The sequence below is a fragment of the Carcharhinus amblyrhynchos genome, chromosome 14 (assembly GCF_965287045.1).
Source record: "Carcharhinus amblyrhynchos chromosome 14, sCarAmb.v2.hapA, whole genome shotgun sequence".
Taxonomy (NCBI): Eukaryota; Metazoa; Chordata; class Chondrichthyes; order Carcharhiniformes; family Carcharhinidae; genus Carcharhinus; species Carcharhinus amblyrhynchos.
In genome coordinates, this window is record NC_137337.1 from 9,883,246 (window position 1) to 9,907,503 (window position 24,258).

Genomic DNA, 24,258 nt, shown 5'->3' on the forward strand with positions numbered 1-24,258 from the left:
GTAACCTTAATAACTGTGAATGGATAGAGATAATTCCTATACTTTGATTGCTATGTGCTAATTACTTGTAATCAAATTTGAAACTACAATTGTTTGTGAAATCGGTACTCTGACGAGTCTTAAAGATTTGATCAGAGTTCTGTAGCTGCAGTAATAAATCATCTTAAACCACTCCATGGCTTTGTTTGGCTACATGAGGGGAATAATAGTTATAATGACAAGCAAAACATCAAAGCAGCCCCCAACACCTTTTATTTTGTATTGTCTCTCCATGTACTTCCTACCAAAATGAATTACTACACATTTCTCCGCATTGAACTTCATCTGCCACCTGCCCACCTATTCTACCAGTTTGTCAATTTCCTTTTAAAGTTCTACACAATCTTTCTCACAGTTCCAAGTTTCATATCATAGAATCCCTACAGTGCAAAAGGAGGCAATTCGGCCCATCGAGTCTGCACCGACAACAATCCCATCCAGAACTTATTCCCGTAATCCCACATATTCACCCTGCTAATCCCTCTAACCTATGCATCCCGAGACACTAAGGGGCCATTTAGCATGGCCAATGCACCTAATCCGCACAACCCGCATGGACTGTGGGAAGAAACCAGAACATCCAGACGAAACCCACGCAGACACGGGGAGAATTTGCAAACTCCACTCAGACAGTGACCCAAGTTGGGAATCGAACCCAGGTCTCTGGAGCTGTGAGGCAGCACTGCTAACCATTGAGCCACAGTGCCACCCTGGCAAACTCTGAAATTGTTCCTTGTATACCAAGGTCTCAGTCATTAATATATATATATGGAAAAGCATGAATCCCAACACCGACACCTGGGGAACTCCAATACAAACATTTCTCAAGCCAGAAAATTACCGTTTGACCACAACACTCTGTTTCCTGTCACTCGTAGCCAATGTTGCTACTGTCCTTTTATTCCATGAGCTATAACTTTGTTCACAAGTCTGTTGTGTGGCACCAAATCGAATGCCTTTTGGAAGTCCATATACACTACATCATTAGTATTGCTCTTATCAACCCTCTCTGTTACTGCTTTAAAAAAATTCCAGCAAGATAGTCAAATATGATTTCCCTTAAGAAATCCATGCTAACTTTCCTCAACCTGCATTTGTTCATGCAACTACTAATTTTGTCCCAAATTATTGTTTCTAGAAGATTCCCCACCACCCAAATTGAACTGACTGGTGTGTAGTTGCTTTACACCCTTTTTGAACATGGCTGTATAGTTTACAATTCTCCATTCCTCCCCGCCCCCGTCCCACCCATTTCCAAGATCATCGAATCACCAATCACTTTGTCCTTCCAGTCTTCTTTCTACCCCTCTGTACTGAGGTACCACGGACCAGGTTCTGACTGCCCTCCCTGGATCAACCATCACACTCATCAGTATTCTGAACTGAATACTGTGAGTGGGATACACTCAGGACACTCCTGTTCTAACTGTCTGTTTCTTTATAACGCCTTGGCAGTTACCCATTCCCTTCCTCCCCGCACACTGCAGGGTGACCACATCTATAAATATTCTATCCAGGAAGCTCCCAACATCATGGATGCACTGCACTGATATCACTTACTGTTAAAGTTTGGAGCCCCAGAGCTCAATCTGCTGCGACTGACACCACTTCCTACACAAATCATTATCCAGGTCACAGGAAGCATCCTGGACTTCCCACATAGCACAGGATGAACCCTCCAGAGGTCAGAGCAGCCCTGCCATTTTTCTATTTATTAGTTAACCTTGCTACTGCTAATAAATCTTAATGCTGTTAATAAACCTTCCTGCTAATACAGATAAATCCTAATACTTAACACAAGTTACTAGTAGCAATAAACTTTACTTAAAACTTAAAAATAGGCTCACTTGTTACTTGATAATGCTTGATAAAATTATCACTTTTAATCTGCTGGTTGTTTAGACTCAGTCCCTAATCAGCAATACTCACCAGTCAATCAATTTAAAATTGCCATGTAGCTCACGCACCTCAATTTTTGTTTCTGAAGATGGCTCTACACCTACAGACTATGTGTTTGTTACCCAGTCCTGCTCTCATCCCAACTTGTCCTCACTTGTCACTTTAGTGGCCTTGAATCCTCACTCTCTCTTGCTGCCCTGATAGCCCTGAACACTCACCCTCACTTGCCACTTTGTTGGTCCTGAACTCTCGCTCTCTCTCCCATGCCACTTTTATGACCCCCCCCCCCCGGAAATCTGGAACCTTTTCCCGAAAAAAAGTTTGTTATTCAGGACTGAACACATCGCCAAACCTGCAATCCATCTGCTTCAGCCCAAGACAATGGCCAGGGAAGGGGGAAAGGAATCAGTAGTGTGGGAATAGGACTTGTGGGCAAGGCCAAAAGTTATATCTTTGGTCTCCCAAAGTTGAAATGAAGGAACTTAGGATCATATCCAAGCCTGGACATCAATAAAGAGAGGCACCAGTTCAGGGACAGTCAAAACAGCCCAAGGAGAAGGAGGGCTGGTTATCATTGCTAAGTATGTAGAGGCTGTTCCCCCATGTATGCGGATGATTTCGCTGACAAACAGCATGCAAATGGTGTCGAGCCAAAGTGACATAATCTCAAAACAAAAGCTTTGCTGTTCCAGAACAATACCAATCCTCAGTTCTTCACAGTAAGGCTAGTGGAACTCTCTCCCTCAAAAAGTTGTTGTGGCTGGAGTGATCAACTGAAAAATCAGTACTAAAATGGGTAAGATTTGTTAGGTATTAAGGCTTAGAAGGTCAAGGCTGATAAATAAAGTTATGAAACAGGTCAGCCGTGAGCTAACTGAATGGAAGAGTGGCTATGAAGAACGGAGTGGCCTCCTCCTGTTCCGAGCAAGGGTAGATCTTGAAACCGCTGTCCACATGAGAGGAAAAACGTAACTATTGCTGGAGATGCTGTGACTATGTACAGTAGGTCATTGTGGAACATGTAAGTCCCATGGAGATGGATGGACAATGGGGGGAAATGGATGTTGAAAGGGGATAGCATAATCAACTGTTCTGGATGCTGTACAGAGGGTAAAGAGAAATAAAGCATCACAGTCAGTGAGGGATTAGAGGATGGCCGAGTGGTAAATTAATATTTCATTTTCAGTCATCAAAATGGAAGAAGATTCAGTACCAGATATACCCTGAGAAGCCCACAGTCTGGTGAAGGGACCACAGATTAGGTACAGGGGAAGGTTTACAGGGATCAACAAACAGAAAAAACTAACAGATAGAGTAGTAAGATTGAAGCTGGGAAAATTCCCACCACCCAGTTCCCATCCAAAGATTTCAAACAAGAAGCAAGCGAGGACCGTCAGGTAGAATTCACCAGAACTCATTCAATTCTGTCAGCAGATTAGGAGGTAGAAAACTTTGTACCCTATTCAAAAAGAAAGGAGCGGCAAACTGAGAATCGACAAGCTGGTCTGGGAAGATCACTCGTGGGAAGATTTGTTATAATCCATCGCTGGTGACAGAGTGGGTGAGCACTTAGAAATATATAAGCTGATTACGGGGAGTCAGCACTGCACACTGAAAGATAGATCATGTCTTACTAAAGGTAATAGACTCACTGAGCTGGTGGAGAGGGGATCTGCGGATGCTGCATACACGGATCTTGCAGAAGGCACTTGGGAATCCATTCCAGGTTGCCAAGTCCGAGTGAATGTTACAGACATGGGTTCTGATGAAGTACTTACGAACAACCTGTATACGGATTTTCTTTTTTAAATATGCCTTCATGGGATGGGGGTGTCACTGGTTGGGCCGACATTTGTTGCTCGCGAACTGACTGGCTTGCTCAGACATTTCAGAGGGCGGTTAAGAGCCAACCACATTGCAGGGGGTCTGGAGTCATGTGCAGGCCAGACCGGGTAAAAAGTAAAATTAAAGTGGAGTTTATTAATTAGTCACAAGTAGGCTTACATTAACACTGCAATGAAGTTACTGTGAACCCGATGGATTTTACAACAATCGATGGGCCTAAGACTAGTTTTCAATTCCAAATGATATTTGTTCACCATGCCATGATGGGAATTGAACCTAGGTCCCAAGACCATTACCCTGGGTCTGAATTATTTGTCTAGTGACATTGCCCTTAATGCCTTTTACATGCCAAGGTTGGCTCACACTCCCCTAAACCTGTTACCTCAGGTGGCTGCAATGATGACATCCAAGCATCCAAGCTGGGCCTCAGTTCCGCTTCCTCAATCTTTCACCACATAGAAATGCTGGACAATCTGGCAAGATAAGGTCACGGACAAATCAAGAACTTGGTTTATTTGTCAGGAGATGAGTGACAGAACATAAGCAGCAATTCCAGACTCTACAACTTACCCTTTGTCACAAAACCTATTAAAAAAGCACACACTATCACACAGAGAAGCTGGAATATTCACTCATGTCCTTTCAGCTTAGCTGCCAGCTGAGAAAACCGACCTTCCATTTATTACCATTTGCTCAGCAATAGAGAACTTGAATATTGCTGAAAAGAGACATATTGCTGAAGTTTTCTGTCCTACACTCATCAGGAGAACACAAAAATGCCAAATTTCAAGCAATCGCAGCAATTTTTGCAGTAGGTAAAAGGGGTGCTGACTGGTTGACAAGCCAACTCTGAATGGACAGAACATTGCTATGGAGAAAACAATGGGGAGCTTTAGGCTCCACAAGCTCCCAATTCAAAAAAGTGTACGACTTGAACATATTCTTTTTGTTTGCAGATTACAGGTCCCTGTGTATGAGTGTACATTGCCTCGAGCAAGTATAAATGAGCCATGATATGAACTCAATTGATTATCTTAAATTGGTTGCTAGGGTAACTATTAATGCACTCATTCAGTAACATGTCTCTTTTTTCAGCAATACATCACATCCTAATTCAGGCTTAAATCTGTCTTCTCCCACCTCTTGATAGTCTAGACTGCCTCTCTGACTGATCTCACCCTGTCTGCAATCAGAAAAATATAGACTGCCAGGCATGTGCTGGACCAGGGACTCAGCTACAAAACGGCACGAGTCGTTATCGGTTACCAACCTTAAGTAATTAATTAAAAGCAAATTACTGAGATGCTGGAATCTGAAACCAAAAGAGAAAATGCTGGAAAATCTCAGTAAGTCTGGCAGCTTCTATAAGGAAAGAAAAGAGCTGACATTTCGCATCCAGATGACCCTTTGTCAAAGCTTTGACAAAGGGTCATCGGGACTCAAAACATCAGCCCTTTTCTCTCCTTACAAATGCTGCCAGATGTGCTGAGGTTTTCCAGCATTTTCTCTCTTGCTAACGAATTAATTGCTTACTGTGTGCTGTCTTTGGCGAAAACAACTACCTACTGACTATAATTTGTATTTTTTTCAGTACTGGCTTGAATATGTTTTGTTTTAAAACCCCAACATTAAAAGTTCTGTGGGAAAAGGAGCTGAAAAAAATGACAACATCTAAAACACGGAGAGACACACGGAATTAGAGACAGGCTATCTGATAGAAGAGATAAAAGATATTCCGGTGGTGGGGCTTCCCTCTGGACTTTAGTTTTTCTAATTCAGCGCTCAGGATTGGGGAATAGTGAAGAATCTATCTAACAAGACTCGGGAGTTATAGCGAATTATAGAGAACAGATAGACGAAGCAGATGGACAACACGACAGCAAACACAGTTTTACATCAAGTGTGAGATACTTTATTTTAAAACTGGAAGAATAGCAGCTGGGAATAGAATCTCAAGCGCAATCAAGCCTCACTCTCCTCTGACGCAGACACACCTCAGGATTGGGCCGGAAATCAAAGCGAGCCATCAAACATCTCCTTGAACCTCTCTCCCCACTCCTCCAATCTCACCTAAAACAAGTGCGAGACAGTCGTGTATTTCTCATGACGCCACCCATTCGGTTGCTTCTACTGCTTTGATTTTCCTCTTCCTCACCAGGCCAAATCTCCCCCAGACACCCTCCTGTTCCCCATCTGCTGTCTGAGTCATTAATCCACGGCATGCTCTGGTTTCTCTCCTACCTCCCCCAAGCTCATTTGTTAAGGAAACACTGGGCCCTTGATCCCATTCTCCTTGAACTACTAACAGCCCAATCTCCCTTCTTGGCCCTCATGCTACCCAGCATTGTAACTAGATCCCTCACCTTTCATATTGTCCCACACGTTTTAAAACTCAGCAAATGAATACCTCTGCTCCAACCTCCCTTTTCTCTCCAATCCCTTGTGACTGATGTTATCTTCCCAAATCTGCACCCATCTTTCAAATCCACGCAAGCGGTGGCATGGTGGTTAGCACTGCTGCTTCACAGCACCAAGGACCCAGGTTCAATTCTAGTCTTGGGTCACTGTCTGCAGTGGAGTTTGCACATTCTCCCCATGTCTGCATGGGTTCCTCCGGGTGCTCTGGTTTCCTCCCACAGTCCAAAGATCTGCAGGTTAGGTTGATTGGCTATGCTAAATTGCCTGAGTGTTCCAGGTAACAGGTTACGAGAATTAGTGATGTAAATATGTGGGATTACAGGGATAGGGGCTGGGCAAGATGCTCTGTCATAGAGTCGGTGCAGACCCAATGGGCTAAATGGCCTCCTTCTGTACTGTAGGGGTTCTATGTGTGTTAAAGTCTGTGTTTAATTCTTTCCAATCAGGTTTCAAAAACATAGGGAAGGGCCCTAATCAAATTAGATCCTCAGTGACTTGTGATGTCTTATCATTTTTATCCTCCTCAATCTCTGACAATCTCAAACATATCATCCCCATCACCCAGCTTTCGTTGGAGCAGAGAAGACTGAGGGGCAATTTGATCGAGGTGTGTAAGATTATGAGGGACGTGGATAGGGAGCAGCTGTTCCCTGTAGTTGAAAGGTCAGTCACAAGGGGACATAGGTTCAAGCAGAGGGGTAGGAGGTTTAGGGGCGATGTGAGGAAAATCTTTTCTTTACCCAGAGGGTGGTGTGGTCTGGAATGTGCTGTCTTGGAGGGCAGTAGAGCTGGGTTGCCTCACTTCCTTTAAAAAGTACCTGCATGAGCACTTGGCATGCCATAACATTCAGGACTATAGGCCAAGTGATGGCAGATGGGATTAGATGGGAGTTAAAGTGTTTCTAATGTGTTGGTGCAGACTCAATGGGTCAAAGGGTCTCTTCTGTGCTCTGTGATTCTACGAACTCCCCCTGCATCTGCTTTCCAGAGTTAGGAACTAATGTGTTATGTGTAGTGTTCCAAGGGGCCGTACACTACACTGGAGAGTCACGTGATGTATACCAGATACTATTTAATCTGGGACCTTCTATTTTTCAAGCAGCATGATAATATTAAACTGAAAGAGTTCAGATATCCCAAGGCCTAAAGTGTGACTATTAATAATATTTGGGAACTAAAAGGGAGCAACATAGATCATCGAGCAAATCCTAGCCAAGAGCTCCATCAATCACTTCAATCCTTTCCTATCTCTGCATTATTACCTCTAGAGTCCACCACAAATCTGTTCTTGGGCAACCCCTTCCTCTTCCTCAGGTGTCCTCTTGATAAAACCATCCACAGCCACAGGATTAGCTTTCACGAGTACGCCAAAGCCACACGACTGGTGCCTCTCCACCATCTCTCACCACTCGGCTGCTATCCTGGCCCCAGGTCATTTGCAGTCAAATCTGGGATGACCCCCAGTTCCCTCCAGTTAGGTCCCAGGCAACGTCATGCCTCAGCCTGCTATCTCCAGCCACGGTCTTTCGTCTAACCAGACTGCTCATAAATTCAATATCCTAGTCAACCCAAAGCTAATTATCTCACCAGTGCTACCCTTTATAAAGGCGGTTTCCATCTCTTTGTCTTTCACTTCTGCCCGCCTGCCACTGAAACTCTCATCTGTGCCCTTGTCAACCTAAAGACTTGAGTCTTTCCCACCACCGGCTTTTGTGAGCTTCAGCTCATCTCAGACAGTGCTGCTGCTAACCTCTCATGCATCAAGCTCTGTGATGGAGAGAATTATTGCATTCAGCTGATTCCCACATAGAATGTTTGGTGCAATTAGAATCATAGAATCCCTACAGTGCAGAGGGAGAACATTCGGCCTATGGAGGCTTCACCGACAACAATCTCTTCCAGGCCCTATCCCTGTAACCTCACATATTCACTCTCCAAATCCCCCTGACACTAAGGGGCAATTTATCACAGCCAGTCAAGCTAACCTGCACAACTTTGGACTGTGGGAGGAAACCCATGCAGACACGGGGAGAATATGCAGACTCTGCACAGATGATGACCCGAGCCGGGAATTGAACCCGGATCCCTGATGCTGTGAGGCAGCAGTGCTAACCACTTTGCCACCCTTTATATATTAGATGCCAAAAAAATTATAGATTTTGTGAAATATCAACAGAAAAATAAAGGTTCCCTCACTTTGTTAATTATGGATTTCCCCAACTGTAAATCATCTGACAACATTATTGGTTGATCTTAAAAACTAAAAAAATTGCATCTATCCTGTCTCTCAGAAACACTTCAAAGCAGTTCACAGGAAATGAAAGATGCTAACTGTTCTATCAGCCATCATGCAGACCAAGATCCCACTGCAACAACTTTCACCAATGTTTTATAGATGCATCAAAGAAAGCATTCTTTCTGGTTGTATCACAGCTTGGTATGGCTCCCGCTCTGCCCAAGACTGTAAGAAACTACAAAGTGTTGTGAATGAAGCCCAATCCATCACACAAACGAGCCTCCCATCCATTGACTCTGTCTACACTTCCTGCTCCATTGGAAAAGCAGCCACCATAATCAAGGACCCCACGCACCACAGACATTCTCTCATCCACAACCTTCCATTGGGAAAAAGATACAAAAGTCTGAGATCACATACAAACAGACTCAAAAAAACAGCTTCTTCTCTGCTGCCATCAGGCTTTTGAATGGACCTATCTTATATTAAGTTGATCTCTCTCTACACCCTAGCTATGACTGTAACACCACATTCTGCACCCTCTCCTTTCCTTCTCCCCTATGTACACTACGAGCAATATGGTTTGTATAGCATGCAAGAAACAAAACTTTTCACTATATACGAATATATGTGACAATAATAAATCAAACCATTTTGGGTGAGCAAGAACAGAAATGGCCAAGGGATCAGGAGAAACTAACCACCACCCAACCCCCTCCCACCACCCATCTCCCCCCACTCTTCTCTCAATCATGCCATAGAGCCATAGAGGTTTACATCATGGAAACAGGCCCTTCGGCCCAATTTGTCCATGCCGCCTTTATTTTTAAACCCCTAAGCTAGTCCCAATTGCCCACAATTGGCCCATATCCCTCCAAATCCATCTTACCCAATGTGACTATCTAAATGCTTTTTAAAAGACAAAATTGTACCCACCGCTACTACTACTTCTGGCAGCTTGTCCCAGACACTCACCACCCTCTATGTGAAACAATTGCCCCTCTGGACCCCTTTGTATCTCTCCCCTCTCACCTTAAACGTATGCCCTCTAGTTTTATACTCCCCTACCTTTGGGAAAAGATATTGACTATCTAGCTAATCTATGCCCCTCATTATTTTATAGACCTCTATAAGATCACCCCTCAGCCTTCTACGCTCCAGAGAAAAAGGTCCCAGTCTATCCAATCTGTCCTTACAACTCAAGCTATCAAGTACCGGTAGCATCCGAGTAAATCTTTTCTACACTCTTTCTAATTTAATGATACCCTTTCTATAATAGGGTGACCAGAGACTTTGTTGATCCTTAAGAGGCCCTACTCTCTCCCTTGTTACTGTTTTGCCCTTGATGTATTTGTAGATGCTCTTTGGATTGTCATAGGAATCTTAACCTGAACAGCTGAGCAGATGGGGAGGGGTAGGAGGGAGGCAGTGATGTGGAGGGGGAGAAGGGATCTCAGTTTAAATACCTTCTCTGAAAGCTGGCACACCCGGTAACATGCTGCTCCCTCTGCACTCAGTAGTGCTGCCACAAAGCATGAAGAGAGACTGACGTAGGAATGGAACCCACAGCTAGAGGAAAAGACCATTTCTGAGCCAAGCTGGCACAGAGGGAGCTTTCACTCGGAAACTTGCTTTTCCTTGGGAGATAAAAGGCAGCTTCAGAAATTTATGAATATCAGTGAAACCACCTGTTGAAATATTGAAGCAAGGTTCACTTCTTGCCAATTTTCACCCACTCCTTCTCCTGAAAGCTTGGACTCAAAACTGGCATGTGTTTATACAGAATGTACTCAGAGTCTCTCATGTTTTCCTGTCACTTCATTCTCCTGAAGTGTTGTTTTAGACATGAAGTTGGCATCCAGTTTGTACAAATAGGGGCTAGGGGCTCTCTCTAGTGTTGTGCTCAAGTGGGCACTCTTCATGAGAGAGACGACAGGGTGAGCGCAACCAAACTAGTGGCAAATGGAGGATAGCAAATGCACATGTTTAACCCTATTCTCATCCAACATCCATTCAATGTTCAAGAGCTCATCCACTCTGAATAGTGTGTGTGAGTATGTGTGTGTGTGTGTGTGTGTGTGTGTGTGTATATGTGTGTGTGTGGGGTCTGGACTCCCTGGACAATGGGGAGGGGACACTGTGGTGAGAACTGGCACTCCTTCTCAAGACAACAGCACCAGGGACCCGGGTTCAATTCTGGCTTCAGGTTACCGTCTGTGCGGAGTTTGCATGTTCTCCCCGTGTCTGCATGGGTTTCCTCCAGGTGCTCTGCTTTCCTCCCACAGTCCAAAGATGTGCGGATTGATCTGCTAACTTGTCCTTTAGTTTCAGGGGGATTAGCAGGGTAAATGCAAAGGTTACGGGGCCTGGGTGGGATTGTTATTGGTGTAGACTCATTGGGCCGAATGGCCTCCTTCTGCACTGTAGGGGTTTTTTTTACTAATTCATGGGACGCGGACATCATTGGCTGGGTCAGCATTTATTGCCTATCCCTAATCACCATGAACTGAATGGCTTGCTAGGCCATTTCAGAGGGCAGTTGAGCGTCAACTACATTTCTGTGGCTGTGGAGTTACACATAGGCCAGACCAGGTAAGGACAGCAGATTTCCTCCCCTAAAGGACATTATGAAACTATGTTGGGAGAATCAATTCTCTGCTCATTCACCCTGTGTTAAGGGTTTTGCCCTCTTCCAGCTGGATCTCGGTATCCATTCCCAGTATCCAGTGGAGTGGCATGCAGCTCAACAGAAGACATCCAGTCTTGGTGTTGCTCCTGCTGGAACAGTTGGTGGTGGTGTGACCTCTGCTCTGGACCCTCAGCAGAGGTGGAAGGTGGAGTTGCATAAGCTGCTCCCATGGAGGACTGAAAGCTGGCAGCAGGGGAAATGCAAAAGTAATAATAGACTGGTGAACTGTCTTCCCAGAAGTTGGCAATTTCCCTTCAAGTAGTGAAAGCAGTTTCTGAGAGAAGGAGTGATTTGAATGGCAGTCTCTCACGTTGACCACGACTGAAACTCTCCAGTGTAACCAATCAAAGCAGTCACAGTTCATCAGTTTCACTGAAGAAGTTCTTTGTGTTGTGCAGTCGCCATAGTGGCTCTGGCAAGGAGCAGGCACAGCGTGGAAGCTATGCATTATTGGGAAAGAAGAAACTCATTGGTCAAAAAGGCTTTAATTTGCCTTGTTGGTTGAATCAATTGGTTCCCCACCACAGCAAAGTGGGATTCCTGGCAAATGGCATGGTGGCACAGTAGTTAGCACTGCTGCCTCGCAGCGTCAGGACCTGGGTTTGATTCCCGGCTTGGGTCACTGTCTGTATGTAGTCTGCACATTCTCCCCATGTCTGCATGGGTTCCCTACAGGTGCTCCGGTTTCCCCCCACAGTCCAAGAGATGTGCTGGTTAGGTGCAGTGACCATGCTAAATTCTCCCTCAGTGTACCCAAACATGTGACTAGGGGATTTTCACAATAACTTCATTGCAGTGTTAACATAAGCCCACTTGTGGCATTGATAAATGACCTTTAATCTTTGTTGCACTGAGAACAAATCAAAGAAAGTCAGAAAAGGACGGATGGCACCTAGCTCCTCACTTAACATCAATTTCCAGAATCTGACCACTCTACATGCATGGGAACCAGCCCCACACGGCAGGGGACATTGTGCCCTGTGTCTCCCCATGCTACAGAGTCTAGAATTAGGGGTTATAGACTCAGGATAATGGAGTGGCCTTTTGGAGTTGTGATGAGGAGAAATTTTTCCACTCAAAGGTTTCTGAATCTTTGGAATTCTCTACTCCAGAATGTTTCATCATTGAGTACATTCAAGACTGAGACTGAATCAAGGAATATAGAGTTAAGGTGAGAAAGAGGAGTAACGTAAAAGTTCAATCATGATCTAATTAAATGCACTTTAGATTCAAGGCTCTGTGGTGTGTTTGACAGATTTGCTCGAGGTTTTGTTAAGAATTGACTGATAGGGCAGTTCAAGCAAAGTAGTCATCTATATGGACTTCAGAAGACTCTCAATAAGATTTCTCTTGAGATGTTTGTTATAAAAGCTGATCCCAATAGGAAATGCAAGAACCTGACAAAATAATGATTGATTGATGCAGACGTGGGTTGGGTTATCAGATATTGCCCAGACTGCAGCAAAGTTTCAAATGACGCAGCCCAGATTTACATCAACCAACATCACTAAATTATTATCTCAGTGTAGAAGTTTCTATGCACAAATTAGCTGCTGCAATTTCCACATTACCACAGTAAACATGGAAACAGTAAACGGCAAACTACTGGGGAGATGATTAGGTAACTGGTGTAGTAATCCAGAGGCCCAGGACAAAGGCCTGGAGAAATGAGTGGAATCTTCCCGTCCCACCAGCCATGGGAATTGTAGCAGGCTGGACTGGATTATGCAAAGGTTTGCTGCCCTCGGGTGGGATTTTTTGGTCTTGGGTGAGCGCAGTCGGAAAATCCCACTCATAGATCCAAAACCACAGTCCCCTCACACACAGTTGGTGCCATTAATATTAATAAATCTGGAATTGAAAGCTGGCGTCAGTAATGGTCATCATAAAACCATCATCAATTTTGCAAAATCCCATCTTTCACTAATCTCTTTCAGAGAAGGCAATCTGCTGCCTACATCTTACTCCAGACCCACAACAATATGATTGACTCCTAACTCTGCAACGGACTAGCAAGTCACTCAGTCCAAGGGCAACTAGGGATGGGCGACAAATGCTGGCACCCACATCCCGCCAGAGTTAAAAAACAACTTCAAATCAGCTGTACAGCAATATGGGACACCATGAGATTATGAAAGCCATTATGATAAGTGCAAGTCTTTCTTTCAGTTGAGCACCAGGTTTTCAGGGCCCAAGGAATGTTTAACCCATGGGGACAGAGATGATGCGGCAATAGTGATCATACAGTAAAGCAATAAGCAGAAGTTGTACAACTTTTGCAGTAGTAACTGGACATCCGTACAACCAGCACGGTACCCCGAGTCATACAAATTGGAATGAACCCAACCCTCTTTGGCACATGTTGTGCAACTCATTTCCAAGCCTTTGCTCTCTCCCCACAGATGCTGTCAGGCCTCTGAGAAGTTCTAGGCATTTCCTGTTTCAGATTCCAGCATCTGCAGTAATTTATTTTTATCCTGGATATGATCTTATTTGTTAAGCGTTGTTAGCCACATGTTTTAATATTGAATGATCCTTCCCCAGCCTCTCTGAAATGCCCTGTCTTCATAGTTCAAACATGACCTTTCTCTCATTCATACAACTGAAACTCATCATTCTGTTTCCATACCATTTGCTGATAGGAGTATTTAATAAAATAGGTACATATGGTCAGTACCATGTTCAGAAGCTACCAGTATGATTCCTTTCCCTCTACCCTTGCTGACACCAGCAGGAACACTGCCTCTCCTGCCTGCTGCACTTACCGGCCAATGTCAAAATTCACCTTCGCCCTCTGACACTCCAGTCCCTTCACCCCTGTCCCGCCGCAATGATGGTACATTCCAATCGCGCGGAGGCCTCTGGGAGCTGTAGTCACATCCGGCCGCCTTTCCACTGTTTGTCAATGGCGGCCGGCGGAGAGAAAAACTACAGCGTTTCAGAAAAACCAAAGGCCCTGTTCCTGCACCGCGCTCACACCCAGTTCACTAAGCTGGATAGGCATCACGGGAGATTCTAACGATTAGGTTTCATAGAGAGAGGAGTTAATAAAAAAAGTGATCGGGGCTCCTGCAGGATTTGTGGTTGATACCATTCAGCGAAGAAGGGGGCTCGAACATCAAAGGGACCGATGCGCTTTGCGTAATGACGTCAGGCGCAAAGGCGTCTGAGGACCGCTGCGCGTTGTGTAATGACGTCAGGCGCAAAGGCATCAAAGGGACGGCTGCGCTTTGCGTAATGACGTCAAACGCATAGTCATGAAAGAGGATGATGAGGCGCGCGCGTAATGACGTCTTATGCAAAGAGTTCAACCGTGCCCCTGCGGAATGACGTCACTCGCAGAGGCATCAAAGGGACGTTGCGGAATGACGTCAGACGCAGAATCGCCGCTTTAGCAGCAGTAACTTTCCGGAGAAGATGGCGCTGACGAGGTTGGTGTGTTTTTTTAATCCCCCTCCTCATTATTCCCCCGCCACTTCGGTGCCGGGTCCCGCGGTAAGGAAGGTTTCTCCCTCGTCTCTTGTTACCAGGAGGGGACTGCAGACGGATCCGTGTCTCCGGGACTTTCTCGGGGTTCCGGCAGTGCTCTATTGGAGATGGCCAGTAGGCCCAACAAAGCCTCGCCTTTGCTTGGCTCAGCCCTGGGTTGAGGAAGAGAGAAACGCTGGGAGGAGTGTGGCAAAAAAGCTCATACTTGGAGTCACTTTTATTTATTTTGTTCCAGGTCAAACCTCAATATTTAAAGGGACTGTGAAAGATTATTAATCTCAGTGACTGAACTGGGGATGGGAGGATTCACTGTGACTTCTTATTTTGATTGTCAGGTTTTTGCGTATAAGTTTTCTTTATAATTTTGTGCTCTAATTCCTTTGGAACTTTGCATACACTTTCTACGAACATACTGTTTGCACTTATACAGGTGTTTTGCTGGTCAAACCTTTATGGTTTGTTCTTTAACCAATTATGATGAGGTATCCAATGTCCATGGTGTTATCACATAGTTGCTGCCATGGTAACCATCACCCAAACCAAAAAAGCCCACAGACTGGAGATCAAAAATAAATAAGGGAATGAGATGCAATTGATAGCTTTCACACAGTTGGCATCGGTGTGATGGATCCACTGTTCCTCGCTTTCATTTGACTCAATGATTCTAAACTTGTTTCAAATAAACAATGACAGATATTTGCACTTGCAAAGAGATTAACATGTACAAAATTCACATTTATTATCTGTTGTCTGATAAAATTAAAGGAAATGCTGTGCACATTAGGTTTCATCCTGAATCATCTTCCCCATTGTAATAGAAATAAAACAAGGGCGGATGGATAACCCTTTGGTTATTTTCCTGCTGGCTTTTCCTTTTCCATCTCAAGCTTTGATAATGGTACTTTCTAGGGATGGCACAGTGGTTAACACTGCTGTCTTACAGGGCCAGGAACCCAGGTTCAATTGCTGGCTTGGGTCACTGTCTGTGTGGAGTTTGTGCATTTTCCCCGTGTCTGCATGGGTTTCCTCCAGGTGCTCCAGCTTCCTCCCACGTTCTGAAAGACATGCTGGTTAGGTGCATTGACCCAAAAAGGCACTGGAATGTGACAACTAGGGGAATTTCACTGTAACTTCATTGCAGTGTTAATGTGAGCCTTACTTGTGACAGACAGATATAAATAAATAATACATAAACTTTCAGACATAGCCAAAAGCCTCTTAGAATTTTGGTTTATTTTGCCAGTACCTTCTCGTGTTGCTAGACATCTTTAAGTGAAAGCTACAGTTTATTCAACTTTTTTTATTCATGTTTCCAAAATTAGTGTGTGTTATCAACCTGGTACTCTGGTTTCTCCCTCATCAATGGAAAGTTTTAGAGAATATCACACCCCATCCCAGCTTTTCAGTAAATAATGCAAACATCACAGAAGAATATAAGGAACAGGAGTAGATCAGTTAGTTTCTCAAGTCTGCTCTGGCATTCAGTTAGATCTTGGCTGCTCTCTACCTGAACTCTGCCTTTGATCTATATCCTGCGTTATCCTTACTTGACAAAATTCTCTGTTTCAGTCTTGAAAACTCCCAATTGTATCTACAGCCCTTTGAAGAGTGAGTTTTCCAAATTATCCTTTGTGAGAAAGTGCTTTGGTCCTCAAAGATCTGTCTCTAATTTTAAGGTTTTGTCCTGTATTATTGGTTTTCTTCTTCAGAAGTTACAATGATGGTTATAGTTACCTCTCTCACCTCTTGATCTAAAAGCACAATTACAGAATCCAAAGATCTTTTAAAGACTAATGCTTTTACAATCTGTGGCCAAATTCTGCTCCAACTCCATTTTCAGTTTTGCTGATCACACCACCGTAGTGGGTCAGCTCTCAAATATTGACAAGACAGAGTACAGGAAAGAAATAGAGACTCTAGTGAAATGGTGCGATGACAATAACCTCCCCCTCAGTCACTGAAACGAAGAAGCTAGTCATCGACTTCAGGAAGTGTAGTGGAGCCACTGTCTACTTCAACGTGAAGAAGTGGAAATGGCCAACAGCTTTGAGTTTCGACCTGTTCAGATCACCAACAATCTGTCCTGGCCCCTCCATGCCGACACTACAATTAAGAAAACCCACCAACACTTCTACTTTCTCAGGAGGAAACTCAGCATCTCCGCTACAACTCTCACCAATTTTTACAGGTGCACCATAGAAAGCATCCCTTCTGGATGTATCACAGCTTGGTATGGTTTCTGCTCTGACCAAGACTGCAAGAAACTACAAAGGGTTATGATCCTAGTCCAGTACATCATGCAAATCAGCCTCCCATCCAGTGACTCTGTCTACACTTCCCACTGCCTCAGAAAAGCAGCCAGCGTAATCAAGGACCCCACACACCCTGGTCATACTCTCTTCCACCATAAAAGTCTGAGAACACATACCAACCAGCTCAAGAACAGCTTCTTCCGTGCTACTGTCAGACTTTTGACCTACCATATATTAAGCTGATCTTTCTCTTCACTGTCAGTAACGACAACAATATATTCTGCATCCTCTCCTTTCCTTCTCCCCTATATAATCTATGAACAGTATGTTTTGTCTGTGTAGTGCGCAAGAAACAATGCTTTTCAATGCATCCTAGTACATTGTTGATAATTTAAATCAATTTCCTTGCTTTTCAAAGCCCTGGGATAGTCCTTGAGACTTATCCATCTTATGTCCCATTATTTACTCCATTACCATTTTCTTACTGTACTAAATACAATCAATTGCTCGCCTCAATTTATTTTTAGTTTTCTTTTCACCGTTGGTGTTTTGTTTCCTGCCTCTACTTGAAATGGATACAAATTGCAGTATTAGCTACATCTATCTTTAATGCTACTCAGCCATACTTTCTAAAAATTGCTACTGCAAGAATGATGATCTATGTGCTTGGAAGATGTTAATGCGTTTGAACCAGCTAGGATCACCGCTGAAGAAATGTGGACAGAATGCCAATCTACTGTGACTATGCCATCAACTAGTTCATCTCTCATGCCCTTACCGTGGTTAAAATACATTTGGCTTATAAAGCCAAGACATTGCCAATCTTCATACTCAGTCGCTTAGTTTTGTTGCGGTGAGAAACAGTTCATTGAGGAATTCCAAATAAAAAAAACGGTATTGAAAGTTGCATGAATCGCTGTTCTGCATAATTTGTTCTAGTTTGTCTTGATACGGGGTTCACAGGGCTGACTTTGTTTCAGCAAAGACTTCCTGCTGAAATCTTTCTGTTGGCCTGTTGCTCCACCAAACACAAGTGACTTTCTTGCAAGCTGAGTGCCAGGTCTGTACTTATCTGTTGGTTAGCTGTGCCTGGGTATCTTCATTGGGAAACAGATTTTGCTTAACTGAGCCTTTTTTTTCAAAATTTGTTCAGGGACTGTCATCACAAGCAAAATCAGCATTTGTTGCATATCTCTAATGCCCTTGCAAAGGTGGTGGTGGACCTCCATCTTGAATCACTGCAGTCTGTGCGACATTGGTACACTGCAGTGCTGTTGGGAAGGAAATTCCAGGATTTTCTTGGTTACAGTGAAGGAATGGCAATAATCGTTAAGTCAGGATGACGTGGAGGAGAGCTTAGTTGATAGTCTCATGTGCTTGCTATTCTTCCTCACACCCACAGTAGAGGCCATGGGTTTAGAAGGTGGTGCTGAAGGAGGCGTGTCTTGTCACTGCAGTGCATCCTGTAGGCGCTATGCACAGCAACAGCTATGTACCCGAGGTGGAGGGAATGAACGTTTTAAGGAGGTCAGTGACTGCCAGGCATGTGGTGTCTTCCATCACACTCCTGATTCCTGACATATGGCTTATAGATGATGGATAAGCTTTGGCGAGTCAATGGGTCAGGTATTTGCTGCAGAATTTCCAGCCACTGACCTGTTCTTGTAGTCACTGTGTGTGACATATAGTATATAAAATTGCTGGTCCAGTTATATTTTTGGCAAAGGTAACTTCCAAGATGTTGATTGGGAGCGAATCAGTGATGTCAGTGCCATTGAGTGTCAAGGGGAGATTTGTTGAATTCTCCTCTGTTGGCAATGGTGTTTCCCTGGCACTTGTGTGGCACAAATATAATTTGCCACTTGGCAGCTCAAACCTGTTTGTTGTCCAGGTCTTTATGCATATTGACAAACTGTTTCAGTATTTGAGGAGTAAGTAATTACATTGAACAATTTACAATTATAAATGAACATTCTCACTTCTGACCTAATGTTGGAAGGAAGATCATTGATGAAGCAGCTGTAGATGATTGATCAACCAATCTTGCCTCACTTCAGGAATTCAACTCTTTTTATCATGTTTAGGCCAAGGCTGTAATGAGAACTGAAGGGACCTGGTGGATTCTAAACTGAGTATCAATGAATAGGTAATTGCTGGATAAAGGCCACTTGAGTCGATGACATCTTCCAACACTTTGCTAATTATTGAAAGCAAACTGCTGACACAGCAATTGACGGTCAGGATTTGCCCCTTCTGTGGACACGAAGTACCTGGGATAAATGCCATTGTTATAGCTGCACTGGAACAGCTTGAGTTGGGATGCAGTTAGCTCTGGGGCACTCTAGTCTTCAGTGTTATTGCCAGAGTGTTGCTGTATCCAGCTCATTCAGCCATTTCTTGATGGCACGTGGAATGAACCTGTCTGAATACTGGCACCTGTGATGTTTGGGACCCCAGCAGGAGGCAGTGATTGATCGCCCACTTGTCGTTTTTTTAATCCACTCATGGGATACGGGCATTGCTGGCTGGTCAGCATTTATTACCAATCCCTAGGTGCCCTTGAAAGGCAGTTGAGAGTCAACCACATTTCTGTGGCTCTGGTGTCACATGCAGGCCAGACCAGATAAGGATGGCAGATTTCCTTCCCTAAAGGACATTAGTTAACCAGATGGATTTTTCCAACATTGGACAATGGTTTCATGGCCATCAATAGATTCTTAATTCCAGATACTTTTTATTGAATTCAAATTCCACTATCTCCCGTGGCGGGATTCGAACCCAGGTCCCCAGATCATTCGCTGATTTTTGGATTAATTGTCTAATAATAATACCACTAGGCCACCACCTCCCTGTATCTGGCTGAAGATGGTTATGAATCCTTAGCCTTGTTTTTTGAGCTGATGTAGGAGGAACTCAGCACATTGAGAATGGGGATGGTTGCAGAGCCACAGTTGCCTCTGGTTAGTTATTTAATTGTCCACCACCTTTCATCACTGGATGTGGCAGAACTGCGGAGATCAAATCTGATGCATTGGTTGTGGGATTGCTTAGCTCTGGCTATAACATGCTGTGTCCACTGTTTACCACATGTCATTTCATCTCATTCTTTTGGAATACTTGATGCTCCCAGTAAGCTCTCCTACACCATCGTTAGTCCACTGGCTCACTGACAGTGTTAGAGAGAGCAATATGCTGCTGAATCTATCCCAATTAGCATTATGGCAGTGCCACCAAACAAAATGGAGTGCCTTAATGAAGACACAGTCAACTCCATAAGAACTGTGAAGGCCACTCCCACCAAAACATCATGCCTTAATGCATCTGTGACAATTAGGTAGGTGAGGATGAGATCAAGTAGGTTTTTCCTATTTTTTAGTTCTCTAACAATCTGCTGCAGACCCAATCACACAGATAAGTCCTTCAAGACTTGTAAGGAGTGATGCTACATGGAGGAGTATTGTCTCATCAGCTGAGTAGAGGGCGATAGGTGGTAATCAGCTGGAAGTTTCCTTTCCCATACAGTTTCATGGGGTCCAATGTGCAGGACTTCCTGTGTAACTGGATAGTTCCAGGGATGGTGGTGATAGAGTCTGGGACATTGGCATTAAGGTACGATTCGGTGAATATAACTATGTCAGGTTGTTGCTTGACTAGTCTGTGGGGCAATTCTCAATTCTGACATAAGCGCCCAGATGTTAGTGAAGAGGACTTTGCAGAGTTGACTGAGCAGGATGTATCATTGTCGAATCCATTGCCAAGGTCAATGCCAGGTGGTCAATCCAGTTTTATTATTACTTAATCTTCCTGCAGTGATTGATGCAATGGTGTGGTTGTTTTGTAGCATAAATGAGAACGTTTATTTACAAAAATTGAGCATCACAAGTTTGCTTGTTCCAGGTCAAGACAGTAGAAGGTCATTCAGCAAATGCTGCTTTCAATTTCGTACTGCATTAGAATGCTGCTTTTGTAATTTAGTCCAGCTTGACCAAGCTGATGTCTTTAGCATGTCGTCTGAGGCACAGACAGCATATGTTGAGGCCATATTTCCAAACCAGGCTTTGTCAGTTTATACATACTCGGCATGAGCAGGGGCCCTGGCCAGGGTTCCTGCGGTGAAACCAGTAAAGCTGCTGATATCCCATGGCAGCTAAACAGAGAGAGGGGTGGCGTGCCGCATGCGTGGTTAATAGATCTGGAGTCATGTAGGCCAGACTGGCTATGGACAGCCAATTTCCTTTCCTAAAATGTATTTTATCTAGTGGGATTTGAACTCATGTCTTCAGGTCATAATCCAAGCCTCAAGACACCACTGATACCATTCCTCCGTTGTGGCTAACTGTGTACATACCAATTGTGTTGCTATTTTTGGTGACTGTGGAGATGCCAAAGTACCTTTGCCTTCCTTCTGGTGAATACAATGGTTAAAATAAAGACTGTTTTCTTTTACTTCCAAGTTTTCTGCCTGCACCAACCCAGCTGTCCCAGGACCAGCTGGAAGCTGAGGAAAAAGCTCGCTCGCAACGAATTAGACAGACGGCGTTAGTGGCATCGCGAAGAGAACCTCCACCATATGGACATAGGAAAGGATGGGTTCCTCGCTCCTCAGAGGTAATGTCTTGGCATGAGAAAATCCTGTCATTTATTCCACCTCACAAGATTGGTACATCACATGCTTAAATATTCAGCTACAGCACTTTGCATTGTGAATTCATATGAAGATGTAGGTTTTTTTTAATAAATGGGAATCATTAGCTCTTTATTTTTAACATACAAGCTTGAGGAGTGACATTAAATGCAGCACAGCAATAAGAATTATTATATGCACACAGGCAGAACTGATCCGTGAGAAACTGGTAGGGGTTCAGCAAGTACATCTTAAGATGATTGGTCTTTGACGAATTTCCATACATAAGACATGAAGACTGGAAATCATTCTGGTGATTAGCATAGGCCATTCTTAAACTCATTCCTTGCACCAGAAATAATCGGCCAACTGCACTGCTTAAACATGACGACAAAAAGTATAATTCCTAAGCCAATACACAATTTCACCAGCGCATCTGCCATGCATCACTCTGCCTTCTTAGTCATTTAGTGGCAAGAAAGTAAATCTTCCCACATGTTGGGGTCTTTAGCCCCTTTATCGACTGTGGCAGAGACTGAATAGCTCTCAGTAAATTGTAGGCGTTCATTGTTTGTCCTGGAATTGCTGACGCTTTTTGCAGTGAGGTGAGGCAGTGCAGGATAGATCTCCAATAGCATTTTTATATTAGTGTTAAATGCTTTTGTGCTTTTAGTTAATTAATTGCTTTTGTGGACACATCTGCCATTCTCATTTTGAGGTTTGCTGCTAATGCACAGTAGGCGACCGTCAAATGGCACTGCACAAAATAAAGCACTGGAAATTCACACCTAGTTTGTCAGCATTTGACAAGAAAAGGCATTTCTGGTCTAGACTTCATCAGGACAGATGCTGACAGATTGTAGGTTTCCTACAGTTTATTGTAAGTTTAGCCTGTGTAGTTTTTTTAACTGGTGTCAGTCTTGTTTATAAGCAGATCATCTAAAAGAAAAAAATTCAAATTAATAATTTAACATGGAAGGCCTTTGTGTCGAAGCAACATCTTGTGACGTTGGGCCTGCCTTCAGCATGCCATCGTTGTACAGTTCTGGTGAAACGTTGTCCATTCACTGCACTTGTATTGCCCAAAATCTGAGCTTTAATAACCAGAACATTTTTGACCGGTAAATGCCAACCAAAATGGAGCAGTGTGTGTTATGATTGGAGCGTTCCAAGTAGCTGACTGCCTCTGTGGGTTTCAGCCACATATTTGAGAGATAGGATGCTCTATGAGTCTGAGTGTGTCAGTGGTGTTGAGAAAATAAATGTCTCATATAGTGCCAGGTCCTGTGATGGTGTCCCTGAGAAAATCATTGCTTGACATTGTGACTGAACAAAAATGTAGCACTCCCATTTATAGTTGAAGGCCATATGTGTTTGACTGCACTGCCAAATACCTCTGAGTTTACGTCACTGAATGCACCTTGGATCTCCTAATCTGCAGCACCACCTGTAACACCCTGTTCATCTGAGGCTGAACTCCTTATGATGCATAACTTCTTTGTCACAAAGGGTGGCACAATGGTTAGCACTGCTGCCTCACCACACCAGGGTCCCAGGTTCAATTCCGGCCTTGGGTGACTGTGCAGAGTTTGCATGTTCTTCTCATATCTGCTTGAGTTTGCTCCAGTTTCTTCCCACACTCCAAAGATGTGAGGGGTAGGCGGATTGGCCATGCTAAATTGCCCCTTAATGTAAGGGAGATTGGCAGGGTAAGTACGTGGAGTTACAGGGATAGGGCCTGGGTGGGATTGTGATCAGTGCAGACTTGATGGGCCAAACAGCTCCTTCAGCGCTGTAGGGATTCTAAAGTCCCATCATTAGGCTGGCACAGTTCCCTCATCTTGTGCTCAATCAGACAATTAAAAAATATATATTTTCTTGAACATCTAAACAGAAGTATTTTGCATTAGCATGCAAAGGAAACTACATCAATGCCTCCGTGGGCCCATTCAAGGTCTAATGCAAAGACATATGTTCCATTTTTTCCCTCCTAATAAAACCATGGGATGGGGCTAGCAGCAGTCAGTATTTAAGCACAAGAGAGTGCAGAGGCTGCTTTGAAATTAGTGCCATAAAATCTCTAACGGTTTGTCATCTTATAGAACTGACCATGGCCAAGTATGTCAGAATCCAAAGTCATTAACACCTGTGAGCTAGCACCAGTTGATTTCCTAGACAAAAATGTATGTGCTGTCACTAGTACTTTACAAAGATGCATTTTTATTTGTCAAACTTAAATACAATCAGTAAAACTGACTATTGTATAAAATGTAAATAACCAATATGACTTTGCCCCTGCAGAGTACCTAAGTGTTACTTGAGTAATGAAGTTTTGATGAAGAAGATTTGGTCTTTGTTTTGTTTATCCAGGATTTTGGCGATGGAGGTGCATTCCCAGAGGTCCACATGGCACAATTCCCATTGGAGATGGGTCGCAAGAAAAAGTCCTCCAATGCACTGGCGATTCAAGTGGATGCAGAGGGAAAGATCAAATTTGATGCTATTGCTAGGCAAGGGCAGTCAAAAGACAAGGTACTGCAACATGTATCGTAATGGCAATCCAACTTCTCCATTAACCTGATATGTTGTCCTATTTACCATTTCCAGTAGTGGAACGCAGACTCAGAGTGCATTTTGGTGGTAATGTGAATTAATATTCCATCATTTTGTTTCTCATTCTGTGCCAGGCAATATATTGTGGAGTTATTGTGAAGTGGTGGGTTTCCATCTTTCATTAGAATATTTGCTCTGCAATTCTGAGCCAAAC

At 43.8% G+C, this 24,258-nt stretch overlaps 2 protein-coding genes and 1 pseudogene across 5 annotated transcripts in view; 1 reads left to right on the top strand and 2 right to left on the bottom strand.

Annotated features, from left to right (window-relative positions):
* adck1 (aarF domain containing kinase 1) overlaps window positions 1–13,966 on the bottom strand; it is a 446,668-nt gene extending 432,702 nt beyond the window's left edge. For 3 of the 4 annotated variants that reach the window (XM_080201943.1, XM_080201939.1, XM_080201941.1), the window contains exons 1-2: window positions 13,892–13,966; window positions 4,166–4,256 (exon numbers count right to left, since the gene is read on the bottom strand). The gene's annotated coding sequence lies outside the window, so the exon portion shown is untranslated. The remainder of the gene's footprint in view (window positions 1–4,165; window positions 4,257–13,891) is intronic. The other variant, XM_080201942.1, reaches the window with a different exon arrangement.
* Window positions 13,967–14,483: 517 nt separating this feature from the next.
* snw1 (SNW domain containing 1) overlaps window positions 14,484–24,258 on the top strand; it is a 32,910-nt gene continuing 23,135 nt past the window's right edge. Inside the window, exons 1-3 of the mRNA XM_080202259.1 lie at window positions 14,484–14,557; window positions 21,322–21,475; window positions 23,862–24,023. Of these exons, the coding sequence (XP_080058385.1) occupies window positions 14,544–14,557; window positions 21,322–21,475; window positions 23,862–24,023 (330 nt within the window). The 5' untranslated portion in view covers window positions 14,484–14,543. The remainder of the gene's footprint in view (window positions 14,558–21,321; window positions 21,476–23,861; window positions 24,024–24,258) is intronic.
* On the bottom strand, window positions 20,839–21,009 carry LOC145352209 (small ribosomal subunit protein uS14 pseudogene; annotated as a pseudogene).